This window comes from Podarcis pityusensis (genome assembly GCF_964106645.2).
Source record: "Podarcis pityusensis genome assembly, chromosome: Z".
In the NCBI taxonomy this organism is placed as follows: domain Eukaryota; kingdom Metazoa; phylum Chordata; class Lepidosauria; order Squamata; family Lacertidae; genus Podarcis; species Podarcis pityusensis.
This window is the reverse complement of record NC_138044.1, coordinates 40,093,501-40,110,111: the sequence shown is the minus strand read 5'-3', so window position 1 is coordinate 40,110,111 and position 16,611 is coordinate 40,093,501. Positions and strand designations below refer to the sequence as shown.

The 16,611-nt window shown below is 41.7% G+C and overlaps 1 protein-coding gene and 2 long non-coding RNA genes across 3 annotated transcripts; all 3 read right to left on the bottom strand.

Annotated features, from left to right (window-relative positions):
* Positions 1-646: 646 nt before the first annotated feature.
* On the bottom strand, positions 647-7,936 carry LOC308468196 (putative defense protein 3). The gene is made up of 5 exons (XM_080990190.1): positions 7,582-7,936; positions 4,840-4,952; positions 3,562-3,677; positions 1,761-1,825; positions 647-856 (listed from the first exon to the last, which is right to left on the bottom strand). The coding sequence occupies exons 1-5, from the start codon at positions 7,787-7,789 to the stop codon at positions 762-764; spliced, it is 597 nt and encodes a 198-aa protein (XP_080846316.1). The 5' UTR covers positions 7,790-7,936; the 3' UTR covers positions 647-761.
* LOC308468197 lies at positions 1,956-3,549 on the bottom strand. Its single transcript, XR_013981517.1, has 2 exons — positions 3,095-3,549; positions 1,956-3,060 (listed from the first exon to the last, which is right to left on the bottom strand). It is a non-coding gene; the product is annotated as an uncharacterized lncRNA (long non-coding RNA).
* A 1,245-nt stretch (positions 7,937-9,181) lies between the features above and the next one.
* On the bottom strand, positions 9,182-10,360 carry LOC308468776. The gene is made up of 2 exons (XR_013981873.1): positions 10,076-10,360; positions 9,182-9,629 (listed from the first exon to the last, which is right to left on the bottom strand). It is a non-coding gene; the product is annotated as an uncharacterized lncRNA (long non-coding RNA).
* Between the last annotated feature and the right edge of the window lie 6,251 nt (positions 10,361-16,611).

Genomic DNA, 16,611 nt, shown 5'->3' with positions numbered 1-16,611 from the left:
CCCTAAACAGGGCTGCCTTTAGATGTCTATTAAGGAGAAGATAGCTGCTTATTTCCGTCACATCTGAAGTTCCACAGAGCAGGCGCCACTACCGAGAAGGCCCTCTGTCTGGTTCCCTGTAACCTCACTTCTTGCAATGAGGGAACTGCCAGAAGGCCCTCAGCGCTGGATCTCAGTGTCCAGGCAGAACGGTGGGGGTGGAGACGCTCCTTCAGGTATACAGGACCGACGCCGTTTAGGGCTTTAAAGGTTTCACCCTTTAGGTGAGTTAAGGCTCTTTTGGAGACATCCAGTGTCATGGGAATGAAGTCTGCTTGTACAACAGGGCTGCTTTGTTCTCTCTGCAACTCCATCTGTAGCCCCAAAATCTGCTCTGGAGAGCTGAGGGATGCTTTGGAACAGATATTGTGGGGATATGAGGAGCTGTAGGGGGGAAAGGTGAACCAGAAGTCCTGTTGCAAAAGGGAATTTCCTTTGTACAAGTGGATGAACATCACTGGATGTTGCCCAGATTTCATTAAACATGCACTTGGGAGTATAAACACTTTTATTTTTTTAATCTATCCCATCCCCAGTGTCTTAAAGATTATATTAGAAGGAGCAGAAAAGCTGTACACAAAATGCCAATTGAAACAGCAAGCACAAGTTCAGGAAAGTATTCACTGCAATGAGCAGAGCTTTTTATTATTTAATGCATATCCCACACAAAACAATGTGTTTAGATTACTAAAGAATGCGAGTAAATTGTTGTATGCTGGTTTCTAAATGTATCCCAGTAAAATCAGGAGCAGAGAAAATATTGCTGCATCAGCAGGTGACCTTGTAAATGATTCCACTCCACAGGTAGCTTTGGAATCTGCAATGGTGGAAAGAAAATCAGAATCATGAATATACAGGTTAAAGTTGAGATACAAGTGGAGCTTGCAACAAAATGTTGTGGTGTGAAATGGGCCTGTTTGGGTTGTCAGACCCCTAACCAGGCCCTTTCCAGTATATTTCATTTTTCCCCATTTTCACCTGGTTTTCTGTTTCCTCCTCATCCATCAACAATTGGTCAGCGTGCCATGGCCATTGAGCACACATGCTCCTCATTGTGTTAGTGTGCATTAAGAAGCAGGCAAGGCACATCATTCAGACCACTGGGCATTTTTTCAGTGATGCTCCAAAAATTACATCAATACATTGTACATCTTTTCCAGTCAGTGTTAGTTGCTTTTGGCTCCAATGGGGCACAAAGCATGAAATTTGCAAAACTACCATACATCCTGACATCTTTTGAGTTTTATGCATTCAGTTTCTCCACCGACAATTAGGTGTCTTTTTTAAATGAAAGGTACACTCATCAACTCTATCATAGCTAATGATTTTACTAGGGCCAGAGACTATCAAACAAGGCAGTCTCATGTAACCCAGTAACCCCTTCTGTCTCATAATAAAACAAAGAACATTTCTCCTGATCCCATAGCGGGGTATCAAATAACTAAGCAAAGCGTTATACCAGCTGATATGTTACTGCCCTTCACCAATCTTGTTCCCTTCAAATGCTTGACTACAAGTCTAAAGCCATCCCACAAGCAATGGCTGTGGTTGATGGGACTTCTAGTTACTAGCATTGGAGGGCACCTGGTTGGTGAAGGCTGTGTTATTGGGATATATTGATCCCAATGCCATCTGTACTTGTGGCCTATTCAATTTCAGGGGAGATGGGGAGATACAAGACTGGGAACTTGTTTCACATAACAGAGTGGTAAGTTACTCACTTCTCCAGATCACTTTGGATTTGACGTTGGTCCAGTAGATGTCATGAGACTGGGCGACTGTAGCCCTGATACAATAGGAAAAGGGACATCACAATTACAATGCATATTGAGTTTGGGTTCTGCCTACTCCTACAATCATCATCATCATCATCATCATATTATTATTATTATTATTATTATTATTATTATTATTAAAAAACCCCTCTTCAGTTTGTAATTACTTTGATGCAGTTCCTAAAGTTCATTATCCGAGGGTTAAAGATTTCCCCTGACATTCTTCCCATGGATTGAGACAAATGAAACTCCGCACAGTTATTAGTCCTTCTCCACATAGCTACCAGCAAGAGTCAAACACTTCCCCCATCGCTTTATGCAGTTGTGGAGACCTCGTCGGCAGGTTGCGTCAGAAGCCACAACTTGACCTCAGAAATCAGCATTTCATCGTCTGGAAAAAGCTTGCCTTTCAAAAATAACTTAATGGTTGGAAAGAGGTGGAAGTCTGATGGTGCAAGGTCGGGAGAATAAGGATTTCATAGCCACAGGACCATGCTTCTGTCTGAGCAATATGTGAGTTGTGAACTGGGGTGTTATCCTGCAGGAGGTAGACACCTTTGGTCAGCATACCACGCCTCTCGGTTTTGATGGCCTTCCACAATTTGATGGCCTTCCACAATTTCTGCAGCAATGAAGCATATATCCCGGTACCTGTGGTAGCCTTTGCCAGGAAATCAATCATCACTATTCCACGCTGGTCCCAAAAGACCATGAGCATGACCTTGCCTGCCGATGGTTGGAGGTGGTGAGGCAGAATGTTTCCATTGTTTGGACTGGGATTTAGTCTCTGGATCATAATGATGGACCCATGTTTCGTCCTGAGTAATTAATAATTAGTCTGGCGAAGAAGCCATCATGGTTTTTGTGACACATGGCCAAATGAGCCCATGAGCATGTGACATGTTCCTGCTTCTGGAAAGGCAGCAGCCGGGGAACCCACCGTGTGGACACCTTTCCCATGAACAAATGGTCATGGATAATTTTTTTCTACAGAGCCCACACTGATCTTGACATCTGCAGCTAGCTGGCGAATGGTTATGCGATTTTCCTCCAGAATGGCGATCTCCACTTCATCAGTGATGGACTGTGGTCGCTCAGGAATGGGAGCTGTTCCACCAAAGTCTGACCACACTTGAACTGACGATGCCAGTGCTTGACTACGTCATACGATGAGGCATCTTCCCCATAAGTCCCTTTCATCTCATCGAACGTCTCCCGTGGTGTGTGCCCTTTCAAGTACAGGAACCTGATGACCGCTCTGCTTCAACTGGTTCCATTACCAGACGTTACTCCACGTTAGCACCCGTAACAGAGAAACTGTTAGGAGTTCAAAGCTACAAATTACCACATTACCTATGGAGAGATGTACATGTGCAATTTCATCCTCCTACGATAACCAGAAGTGGGTCAGGGTCTTTAATGAACGACCCTCATACTTTTAAAATGAACTTGCCTTCTGCCTGGCAGAATGAAATCATAGCATGCAGACAGAGAAAATTATTTCCCATTACTTGCCTGGTAATGTTTGCAGCCATCAAAAGAGGCTTCTGAAGCCATGGGAAGGAGCTTAAATCTAGATCAGGAATGGGGAACCTTTGCCTTGAACTACAATTCCCATCAGCTCTAGCAAGCAAGCAAGCCAGGGATGGCCAGGAACGAGGGTTGTATTTCAGCAATATCTGAAGATTCCTCACAACTGTCTTATGATTTAGGGAAGGCAGTATTTTAGAGAACAAGTGAAACTTACACAAATATAATTACTGAAGGGCAGCCAGAGTTGGGTGGAAGCCATGTGTAACTGTCTTGTCCTGTTTTTAAATTGGAATTAGAATGAGTCACTGCGCCTTGTGGATTTCCAGAACACTGCAAAAGGAGACACAACGTCACTTTAAATAAGCGTCCTCAAATTTATCTATTTTAAAGCAGAACCAAGACCCCGTAACACTTTTTATAGAGCCAGTCCAGAAATATTGGGAGATAAATTTTTTAGTTCACTGTCCATTAGTAAACAAAATTCATTTCCCCACATTGCCCTGCTCTAATTTTTAATATTGCAACATTTTTTTTAAGCAGCCACTTAGTATTCTCCTTTACAGAGGTTCATTTGCCTTTAAAAGCTAACCAGGCACGTTCAAATTCAAATGTTGAATTTTACAATCTGAGTTAAATTGATGGCATTATCTTGAAGGTTATGATTCCTGACACATTTTATAGACCAAGAGTGGGGGGCCATCTCCACTCTAGCTGTGGCTGAACTACAACTCCCATTATCCCATTATCTGGAGGGCTAAAGTTCCCCCAAACCTGTTTTGGACATTTGGAACCAGCCATTTTAGGATTTTTGGTCACTTCTGCTGTCCAGATATCAGAAGTGTTGAACTTCCCACTTATTTTAATAAAAGACATGTGAGCCTTCCTTTCTGACTTGCTCTCCTGAACATGTTGCCATTTCTTCACAGACAGGCTGTTTAGGGCAGGGATGATTAATCTGTGGCCATCCAGACATTGTCAGACCCCAGCTCCCACTAGCCCAAGCCAGCATGTCTAATGATCAAGGGTGATGGGAGCTAGAGCTTCAACAGCATTCAGAGGACCACAGATTAGCCACCCCTGATTTAGGATGTGGCCAAATTCTCTAATGCAGCTGATGGGAAGTGTAGCCCAAAACATCTGGAAGATACCAGAGTGAGGAAGTCTAAACTAACCTCATCCCCACAGCCCAGAGATGGGGATATTTAAGTTGTCCAGATTTTGGGCTACAAATCCTATCATCATCTCTGACTACTGGCCATGCTGTCTGGAGCTGATTGGAGTCCAGCAACATCTAAAGGACCACACAATCCTTAACCACTGGCATATCACCTCATCAAACTGTAAGTGCAGAAAAAATGAATAACTAGCTGGATCAACTATGAGTTGTATCGTTCAATCTGTGACCCTTCTCTGGTTTGGGGTGGGAATGGGGACTGTTTCTGGCAATGATTTTGCTACAGCAGACACTAAAGAATGACCGTTTGTCTCTTACCTGTAATAATTTAGTATTATTGGGAGGAGTTTGCCAAAAACCTAGTGCAGCTGTGGAACCAAATGCACGAGCTTCCAACAGTAACCCTCTGTATGCAGAACCAAGGATCTGAACTGGAGAAAGATGACAGGCATCATGTAACAAATAAGCCTGGTTTGGTTAAATCACTTGTTTTCCGCAGCTGGACCTATAATGGTGTTTCTAACCTGTCCAGGAACAGGCTATATATTATGTTTGGGGAGCCTTTGGCATTCCAGATGTGGCTGAACTGCAGCTCAAATCGCCCTGGCCATTGGCTATGCTTGCTGAGACTGATTGCAATTTTAGTTCAGCAGCATCTGGAGGACCAAAGATTCCCCATTCCTTATATACTGTATGGCCGAAATATTGGGAAATCTTGGAACAAGAAGGAAACAAATTGAAATTGCAGAGTTTCGAGAAATTAAAAAACAAAGTGAGAGATTGGCTTCATTATTATCAGATAATGGAGGCATATAATTTGGATAAGAAAATTGGCTTCCAGGTGGAAAAATCAAAACTAGAAACAGAACTGTTAGAACCCAAAACTAAGAATTTGTCAAGAATGTATAAATTGCTGTAGAAATGGAATACTCAGGATGAAACGGTGAAATCTGCTCTGATTAAATGGGCACAAGATGTTGGACATAATATTATGTTTGCTGACTGGGAACAGTTATGGACCACAGGTATGAAGTTTACGGCATGTAATGCCCTAAGAGAGAATATTATGAAAATGATATACAGGTGGTACATGACCCCAGTCAAGCTTGCAAAAATCTATCATTTGCCCGATAATAAATGCTGGAAATGTAAAGAAACTGAAGGTACATTCTTTCACCTTTGGTGGACGTGCCCAAGGATTAAGGCTTTCTGGGAAATGATATAAAATGAACTGAAAAAGGTATTTAAATATACCTTCTTGAAGAAACCAGAGGCCTTTCTTCTGGGCATTGTCGGCCAATTGGTGCCAAAGAAGGACAGAACTTTTTTTATGTATGCTACAACAGCAGCAAGAATACTCATTGCAAAGTATTGGAAGACACAAGATCTACCCACTTTGGAAGAATGGCAGATGAAGGTGATGGACTATATGGAACTGGCAGAAATGACTGGCAGAATCCGAGACCAGGGAGAAGAGTCGGTGGAAGAATATTGGAAGAAATTTAAAGACTATCTACAGAAATATTGTAAAATTAATGAATGATAGAATGATGTTGGATAGTAATTAAACGGTTTCCAGCTGGAATGCTCTAAGAGAATATGAAAAAAAGGGTTATAAATGGGTTAAAATCTAATGGTAAGGATTTGCTGAACCAATAAATTGAAGTGGAATACAAAAAAGGGAGGTATGAGGAGGTCCGGGAAATAAGCTAAAGGAAAATAAGTAATGGAAAATATGTGTGTTTTTAACTGTTTTTATTTTGTATTTTTCTTTTTTTCTTTTTTTTCTTTTTCATTTGCACTGTAATATTTCAAAAAAATCTCAATAAATATCTTATAATATATATATATATATATATATATATATATATATACTGTATGGTTCTCTGGCTGTTCTTGACCGACTACATTTTTTCTCCCCCCCCCCCCGTGGGGCTCAGAAGCCCAGTTATGTCACCCCTTGCCTGCAGAGTTGGCAGCTCCTCACCCCTTTTGAAACACCCTCCCTTGTGGAGGGTTCCCTCAGCCTCCTCTCCTTGGGAGTCTTGGGGAGCTGTAGCTGCTGCCAATGGTCTCTAAGCTGCTCCCCCACCCCCAAGAGAGGTGCCTCCTCACACTGCCCCACCGAGGCCTGGGAAGCAGCCGCTGGCCAGCCCTAGAGGCACCATAGCCTGGGGAGCTTGTAAGCAGCACCTCTGATTATCCTTAAGTGCCATGGCAGGCTGGTTGAAAACCACTGGCCTACACCATCCCTGCTGAAACCCTAACCTTTTCCTTCTCTGCCCACTGACACACACATTTGGAAGAGAGCCCCCATTCCCTGTCTTTCACAGGTGTCACCCAATTGAAGAGTTGATGCCTGGCCATCACCAGCCTTTGTTGTTCTTAATGACTTATACCCAAAGTGATACCGTGGTCCAGAAAAACAAAGTTAGGCTGCATTGTCCCACTGTTAAATGAAACTGTCTATGAGCCCATCTTAATTCTCAAATAACTGATTAAACTCCAGCACTGAGGAATCTAGAGGAGGTCAGGGCACCCACAAACAGGGTAGGGTGGGTGGATGAGGGTACCCATATACCCACAACAAACTAGAGACATATGCAGCAACATTATCAAAAGCCTTTTCTGGAAAGAGACAAAGTGCAAACTGTAACTCTATCTGGTATTCAATTAAGTTTTACTCCAATTACACCTATGGAACTTAACGGACAAAACTTAGTCACTTTGATTAATTTCAGTAGGTTTACTCTGAGTAAAACTTAGTTGCATACCACCATTATGATGAAGTACAGAGAAGGTTGCAAAGGGTTTTGCATTTGTGCCTACCTATATCTTAGGAGGAAAAACTTGATAAATATGTTAGCTCGGGTTAGTAATTACATTACATAACATTTTTCTTTTGTGTTTTTAAAAAAATAATTTTGTGAGTTAATTAATGAGAATATATAGATTTCTTCTCCCCTCATTTTTAATAAATTATTGAATAAAACAAAGGTATTATTACAGACATCTATCTATCATCAACCAAAGTTTTTAAAATCCAGTTTAGAAACTTACCATTAACAGGCTGCCCGTTTAGGAAATAGGGTGTACTAACTAGGAATTCATAGGGTGCTGGAGTCTGTTGAGGCTGGGTCCCTGTGTGAATAGGTAACATATTCTCACAGGCTGATGCAGGAGCACCAGTTGGAAAGGCATGAGATGGACAGAGCATGATCCAAGGGACCATCAAGCTGAAGAGAAGGAAGGGGTTCCAATAAGCCATGTCTGCAAGAGAAGTAGCTGCTAGTTCTCTCTCTCTCACTCTCTCCTGCTCCTTGGAAGCAAGAATGAATTCTCAGAGGCTTGAAGAATCTTCAAAATGATGAAAGCATGAGCTTTGCTGAGTCACTGACCCATAACAGATTCACTTTCTACTCATTTCGGATGCAATTATAACCCCCTTCTCTTGCTCACATGACTTCCAAATTGAGAATTGCATATGGTTTCTTAAGGTTTCCATGTGGACACAAGCTAAGGAAATGGATTATGGAACTTGCACGGTGAGGATTTTACAGTGCTTTTGCCTGTTTCAAAGGGGCATTAGTTTTCTCCACTGTCCACTTCTATATTAAAACACACACACACACACACACACACACACACACACAAGTATTGTGTGAACTGCATCTGTTGAGAAACTGCAATCGGTTGCTGCTTCCTAGTGTGTGTACACACTACACTGACATGTCATAAAACAGAAAAGTGTGCAAACTTACGGTTCATTTGTTCATCAGATAGAGCACAGGGTTATCAAGACCACCACAGCAGAGAAAAATATACATACAAATTGCATGGAAATTGTGCCTTTTAAAATAAGAGTATAACAAAACCCACAGATTTAAAGTACAGTTTTGACCCACAATTCCTATTTATTTTAATGATTACTGTATTTTTCGCTCTATAGGATGCACCCGACCATAGGACAAACCTTGTTTTAGAGGGGGAGAACAAGAAAAAAAAATTCTTCCCCTCTCTGCTCAGCGTCCCTTCAGCGAAGCGGCAGGAGAAATGGAGCCCCTTCCATTTCTCCTGCCGCTTCGCTGAAGGGGCGCTGCGCAGAGAGGGGGAGAATTTTTTTTCTTGTTCTGCCCCTCTAAAAACAAGGTGCGTTCTGTGCATTCAAGGTGCGTTTACCCAAAGCCTCCGGAGCAGCTCTGGGGGCTTCAGGCAGCTACCTTGGAAGCTTGGAGAGCGAGAGGGATCGTTGTGCACTGATCCCTCTCGCTCTCCAGGCTTCAGTGAAGGCAACCCGAAGCCTCAGGAGTGCGGCGGGAGTTCCCGCTGGGCTCCGGAGGCTTCGGGTTCCTTTCGACCTGCTCTTTGGAGTTGGCGGGGGGGAGGGCTGCTTTCCACCACCGCCAGCCTCAAAGACCAGGTCAGGGAGCAGCGCAAAGGCTGCGCGCCACCTTCCCGCTGCCCCCCGAGCTTGTGGGGCTGGCAGTGGGGGGAAACAGTGGGTCAAGACTCTCCTGGCTTCAGCGAAAGGAACCTGAAGCCTCCGGAACACAGCGGGAACTTGCACTGCGCTCTGAAGGCTTCAGGCGGCTATCCTTGAGAAGGCACTTCTTATGTCCTTACATGGTTCAAGGGTAGAGATTGTGAGAAGGCATCTTCCAAAGCAATCCCACCCCGCAAATAGCTTTGGAGCCTTCTTGCCTCTAGCCTAGCCCTCACCCCTTTTCCTGTTCCCGCTGGAGTCTTCTTTTGCTTGCCATGCCTGCGGGCTCTCTTCCGGCCAACGCTGCCAATGACAGATCTTAAAAACTTGGGGTCGGTGAGATTCGGCAATCGCAGCACCTTGCGCCTGCTGGACCTCCTGAGCGGAGCGGGTTGTGTCTTGCTCCTCGTGAAGTAGGGTGAAATGTGAGGAGTGTTGCAAGCCGGTGCAGAGGCAGAAGTTCTGGCCGAGATGGTAGAGCACGGCTTCTCTGTCAGGGGCTTCTTCCTAACCCAGTGGAACACCAGTATCATATGCCTCTTAGATGGGTTGGACATGCTGAAGAAGGTGCTGGAGGCCCAAAGACCAGGGTGACTTCAAAGCGGAGGACGCAGCAGGCAGTTCCCTATCAATGGTGCCAAATCCATGCAAATGTTAGCTCCAGTCCTGTTAAATCAATCCAGCAATTATGAATGTTAAAGAAGGGATTAATTCCTCAGGCAGTCTGAAAAGACTTTCTGTGACTTTTTAATAGATGGGAGCCCCCAACTACTGCCACTGTTGACAGCCTGTTGCCCCTTCACTCTGCTTGAATGGGTTATGTCACAATGGTTCCTTCATCAGGTGTTTGTGAGCATGAAAATGCTGTTGGGAGTTTCAGCAATGAAGGCTCAAGCATAACATACTGTTTGAAAGTCTGAACATTTCCTCTTTTTTTATTTAACAAAATTTATATACCACTTTTATAATTTATATACAAATTATTAGGAGAGTAAGTTAAAAATATACTGTGGTTTATTCACTTAATAGGCTAGTTTACATACTTTATTCCTTCTTATACTTCTACCCCACCTTTCCTCCACAGAGCATACACACTTCAGCCTCCACCTTCTCCATTTTATCCTGACAGCAATATTGTGAGCTAGGGCCATAGCTCAGTGGTAGAACAACTGCTTAGCATGCAGAAGGCATCAGGTTCAGTCCCCAGCATCTCCTGGTGGGACTGGGAGCGCTCCCTCTTCGGAGGCTTCGCGTTGCTATCGCTGAAGCCAAGGAGCCTGCATTCGCTCCATAGGACGCACACACATTTCCCCTTAATTTTGGAGGGGAAAAAGTGCGTCCTATAGAGCGACAAATACGGTACATCCTGGTTTTGATGGATTCGGCAAGGAGCTTGGCTGCGTAGAGTTCCCTGGGAAGAGGGACTAATTGCTAAAGGACTCTGGAAGTTGCAGCTTTGTGAGGCAGATACAGTTCTTTGAAAAATTATTAGCACCCTCAAATCACAGTTCCTAGGTTCTTTAGGTGAATTCAAGATTGTTTGAAGTGATAGTGCTGCTTTATATGTATGGTACAGATGTGGTTCTGGTGGAGGTTGCCTGTCAGCAGTTAGCACTAGAACAACAGCTTAAGCCAGGGGTCAGCAAGGTTTACCTCCCCTGGGTCGGTTCACTCCAGCAGAGATCCCTCCGTGGGTGGATCGTGCACATGTGAGTGTGTGCACCCACTATTTCTGATGTCTGCGTCTGTGCAGACACAATTTCCAGCATCCGTGCAGACAGGATTTCCAGCATCTGCACAGACACAATTTCTGGCGCCGCAGAATCAAGTCCCCGCACCACGCTGGTTTGGCGCAGCATGCGAGGACTTGCCAAGTGGATGGCTCAGTTTGGGGGCGGCTTGTGGGCCAGTTAAATGACCCGCGGGGGCCGCTTGTGGCCCATGGGCCTTAGTTTGCCGACCCCTGGCTTAAGCACATGGGTCACTTGGTCAAAAAACTTTCCCATTACAGTGGGATGCACTGCATTTCTTTTAAATAACAGTAATTGGGTTTGGACCCAACTGAGTTCTTCTCAGGGTAGACACATTTAATGGACCTGAATGAACCACATCTATTAATCTAATGGTTCTACTTTAAGTATGACTACCAAGCATGGGCATAGTCAGGAGTTTTGTTAGTGGGTTGCAGGACTTATGTTAGCGGGGGCAGAACCTCAGTTAGCTATTGGTTTTTATTGATTAGGGGGAGGGCTGCACCTCCCTGCCCCCCCCAGCTATGCCCATGCTACCAAGCGATAGTACCCATTATTTATCATTTGCATCTATACTTATTGATTAGCATATGCAACATACTTTTTCAGCCATTAAGCACTCATCATCACCTTTTTACATTCCTCTGATGTCTGGCATACAGTTGCAGCTGTTGGGTTAGATCAGCTCCAGTCCTTGAAAGTCTTCTTCCTTTCTTCCCTTTCAAACTCACCCACCCCCAAAGTGTTTTCGGGCCAAAGCAATATTAATAGTAGGACAAATTTGCAAATGCTGATCTGAATAGAATGTGTTAGTAGTGGGTGAAGATAAAGCAGCAATGGTGAGTGGCGCCACATTTTTGGAACTGCGGGACATGTACCCAGAGAAGATTAAATAGCTTATATTATTAACTATCTCCTCAAAGTCTCTGTGTCGTTGGCTCTCCTTGCAAGCATCAAACCACCTGTGCTGGCTTTGTAGTCCAACACCAACAAACGAGTGTTTGTTCTCAGTCTTATTGAGGTATTTCCAACTAGGGAGAAACAGAAATTCTTTTTTGGATGATGATCATCTTTGTCAAAAACATCACTGTATTTGTTATTATGTCCAACCTGCTCTTCTGTTTTCATACCCAACAACAGTAAGTGAAGGCAAACGTCATAAAGTACAGCACAAATAATCAAATCATGTCAAAGCAGTGATAAGAAATGCAGTAAAGCGAAAAATGGGGAGGAGTGAAAAATCAGACGACATGATGGAAGTGTATAACATTATGCATGACATGCATAAAGAGAAGAGAGAAATGCCCTTTCTCCCTCTCTCATAACACTAGGGCTGGATCTACGCAGCTATTAAAAAAACACGTTGCAAAGCTCACAATCGAAAATATTGAGATGTGATTTCTTCTCTACAGCGCCATCTGGTGTTGCAGTGTTACAACGCATTTATCATGCTGTGTTTTGACAAACGTAGCTGAGTCCTAGAACTTGAGGCTATCCAATGAAGCTGAACATTGGAAGAGACAGGCGACACAAAAGAAAGTACTTCTTCACACAGCACATAGCTAAACTATGGAATCCACTCCCACAAGAAGGAGTGATGATGACCAACCTGGATGGCTTTAAAACAGGATCGGAGAAGGTTCTCAGTGGCTACTAACCCTGATGTCTACATCTTACCTGTACAGTCAAGAGGTAGTAATGCTTCTGAATACCAGTTGCTGAAACCTGTTACATTCAGGTGCTGCTTGTGAGCTTCCCAGAAGCGTTTGACTGGTTGCTGTGAGAAGACTGCTGGATTAGATGAGTCACTGGCCAGTAACAGGTACAGAAAGGACTATTCCCTGGATGCCAAGATCCAGGTTTGGGGCGGCATGTACTCTTTGCTGAGAGAGCCCCAGTGGAGATTTAAACTCACAAAACATGCAGCAAAGTCAAGCATGGAAATATAGGCTGTTAGACCCTTAAAACATGCCCTTGTGAGTTCCAAAAGTTTCTTCGTCCCCCAGCATAGGAAAAGATGGGGCATTTGGTAAGCTAAAAATGGTTTACTTACAAACTTTCTAAAAGTCAAGATTCATGTGCTTTAGAAAGTTGCACAGGCGGTAAAATTTGGGATTAGTTACAGTGGTGAAAGCTCCTAAATTATTAGTATAGGAATTTAAGAGTGGCTTGTGAGAGCCATCCAATCTCAGTTGCAGCAACCACCTCAAACCTCTTTACACACTGAGCTTCTCAGGTAGATTGGTGGTGAACAATAGATTTGATTACTTATTTTCTTCCAAGATAAGGGGAAGTGACCTAGGCTAAGACTGGTAGGACAGCTTAATCTATGGTCTTAACCCCTTCCTGCATTAATTAGTCTTAATAATGTTGGTTATATGAGAATGGTTATCCCACACTTATAACACTTTAAAAGCTTGCTAAAAGCTCCAGTTTATGGTGAACTATGTCTAGTACTTAATACTAATAAACATTTCCAGCAAGTGAGAGACTAAAACCATTTCTGCTCTGAGAATTTGTGGATGTTCCTTCCCAAACGAGTGATAATATTTCATCTGTGTTTCAGTTTCTAAAGTTTAGTTTATTGTTTTTAAATAGTGATTGGGATTGTAGTTCAAAATCAGTGGAAGAAGAAAAAAATACCACATTCCTTGCACACAAACACAAAAATATTGTTGTTGTTGTAGAAAACTGTTTGTAGGACTTGGCCCTCTAATAATGGCAAATTCATTGTGCTTCCTATCTGCACGTGTCTTTTGCAGCAGTTGAGGTCACTGAAATAAATAAAAAGCCTGGTTTGTTTTTCAGAGAAATCCAGAACAAGCGTTTGAAAATTGATTAAAACTGGAACCCAGATTTCCTGTCACAAGCAGTTAGAGGAGACAGCTGATCTGGAGGCTAAATATCTCACACTCAAAAACATGAAAGATCTCAATCATTGTTTCCAAAACTTCTGGTTTTTTTTAAATAAATTTTTATTAGATTTTTCCACCATAATAACACAAACCACAAAGCAGATTAATACACAAAAACAGAAAAGGAAAAAGAGAAGAAGAGAGAGAAGAGAGAGAGAGAGAGATAGAGAGAGAAAAGAAGAAAAAAAAGAAAAAAAGGGAGTGGGGAAAAGGGGGGAACAATAAACAAATAGACAATAATAACAAACTTAATTCTTCACAAATCCAACTTTTTAAACATCTTGATTGACTGCCTCAAATCCCTCCCTTCTGAGTTTCCTTGTAATTTAAAAGTAACAGCTTTCCAATATCATTATTAAACTAAAACAATTTCCAATTATAGTTATCTTATTCACTTTTCTTGACATTCTGAATCCCATTTATTCAATTATAACTTAATTTGTCCTAGGCCTATTTGTTTCTTTCAAGTAATTTCTAATTTTTTATATTACAATATTTGTTCAAATAGTCCTTGAATTTCCTCCAGTCCTCTTGAAGCTCCTCTTCTTTCTGATCGCGGATTCTTCCAGTCAGGTCAGCTAGCTCCGAAAAGTCCATCATCTTCATCTGCCAATCTTCCACTGTTGGTAGTTCTTGTGTTTTCCAATTTTTAGCAAGTAATATTCGAGTGGCCGTTGTGGCATACAAAAATAATTGAACATCTTTCTTGGGCAATTCTACACCTGTTATTCCAAGGAGAAAGGCCTCTGGTTTCTTAATAAATGTATATTTCAACATTTTTTTCAGTTCATTATAAATCTTCTCCCAGAAGTCTTTCACCTTGGGACAAGTCCACCACATATGGAAAAAAGTACCTCCCTTTTCTTTACATTTCCAACAAAGATTATCACTTTTGTGATAAATCTTTGCTAATTTTACAGGGGTCAAGTACCATCTATACATCATCTTCATAATGTTTTCCTTTAACATCGTACATGCAGTGAACTTAACCCCTTTCCTCCATAGCCTCTCCCAGTCCTCCATCATTATATTATGTCCCACATCCTTTGCCCAATCAATCATGACCGATTTAACTTGTTCATCCTTTGCATGCCACTCCAACAACAAACATTTTAGACATATTCTTATCATTAGTATCTAACAACTCCGTTTCCAATTTGGTTTTTTCTGTTGCAAAACCATTTCTCTTATCCATCTTATATAATTCGTTAATTTGATAATATTGCAACCAATTCACTTTATCTTTAATTTGTTCAAATGGTTTTAATTTAAAACCTTCCTGATTCTCTAACAACAAATCTGAATACCTCAACCATTTGTTTTCCATATTTAACTTTTTTTGAGCCTGCGCTTCCATTGGTGAAATCCATTTTGGTGTTTTTCTTACTAAGAGATCTATCTAGTCCATACATTGTATAATGCCTTTCTAATTACATGGTTCTTAAAACCCCTGTGGGCCTTTACCTTGTCATACCATAGATATGCATGCCATCCAAATCGATTATCCAGTCCCTCCAAGTCTAACACATCATCATTCTCTAATTGAATCCAATCCTTGATCCAGCAGAATGCAGCAGCTTCAAAGTGTATCTTCAAATCTGGCAGGGAAAAGCCCCCTCTTTCTTTTATATCTGTAAGTAATATATATTTAATTCTAGTTTTTTTCCCCTGCCAGATAAATTTAGACAATACCTTTTGCTATTCTTTAAAACATTTGACATTATCAATGATTGGTAAAACTTGAAATAAGAACAACATCTTCAGCAATACATTCATCTTAACCACCGATATTCGGCCCATCAATGAGAATTTTAGATTTGACCATACCTCAAGATCTCTCTTGATTTCATTCCATAATTTTTCATAGTTATCTTTGTAAAGATTCAAGTTCTTTACCGATAAATTCACACCCAAATACTTAACTTTTTTCACCGAAACAAGGCCTGTCCTTTCAAAAAGGTTTTTTCTTTCCTCATTATCTAAGTTTTTTTCTAAAACTTTGGTTTTGCTCTTGTTTAATTTAAATCCCGCTACCTGCCCAAACTCTTGAATCAGCTCCAGTGCTTTCACTGCACTGGTTTCTGGATCTTCTAAAGTTAAAACCAAATCATCAGCAAAGGCTTTTAATTTATATTGCTTGGATCCTACTACAATGCCTTTAACCTCCTCCTCTTTCCTCAACATGTTTAACAAAACCTCCAGAACAGAAATAAATAGCAGAGGGGAAAGCGGGCACCCTTGCCTGGTTCCTTTCTCAATTCTGATTTCCTCTGAGACCACATTATTAACTATGATTTTTGCTTTTTGTTCAAAATAGATCGCATTAATACCATTTAAAAATTCCTGGCCAACCTCAATTCTTTCTAGATTTTTCATCATAAATAACCAAGAAACATTATCAAAGGCCTTTTCAGCATCAATAAACATTAACATTGCTTTACAATTTCTTTTCGCTTCCAACCTTTCTATTATATCAATTATATTTCTTATGTTATCTTTCATATGTCTCCCAGGCAGAAATCCGGCCTGGTCCTTATGTATATAATTTGATAGAACCTTTTTTAATCTATTGGCCAAAATGTTTGCGAAGATTTTATAGTCCACATTAAGTAATGAGATTGATCTATAATTTTTTACATCAGATCTATCTTGATCTGTTTTTGGAATCAGAGTGATAAATGCATCTTTCCAGGTTTCGGGAGCTTTGTCCCCTCTTAGAATCTTATTACACATATCTGCCAACGGTTGAATTAGCCAATCTTTCAATATTTTATAATATTTTGCAGAAAGACCATCCGGTCCTGGGGCTTTGCCTAACTGCATCTTATTTATTGCCATCTCAACCTCCTGTCTCGTAATCATGCGATTTAGTAGGAACCTTTTATCCTCGGGAATTTTCTGCATTTCATTCGCCACAAGAAATTGCTCAATTTTATCCTTA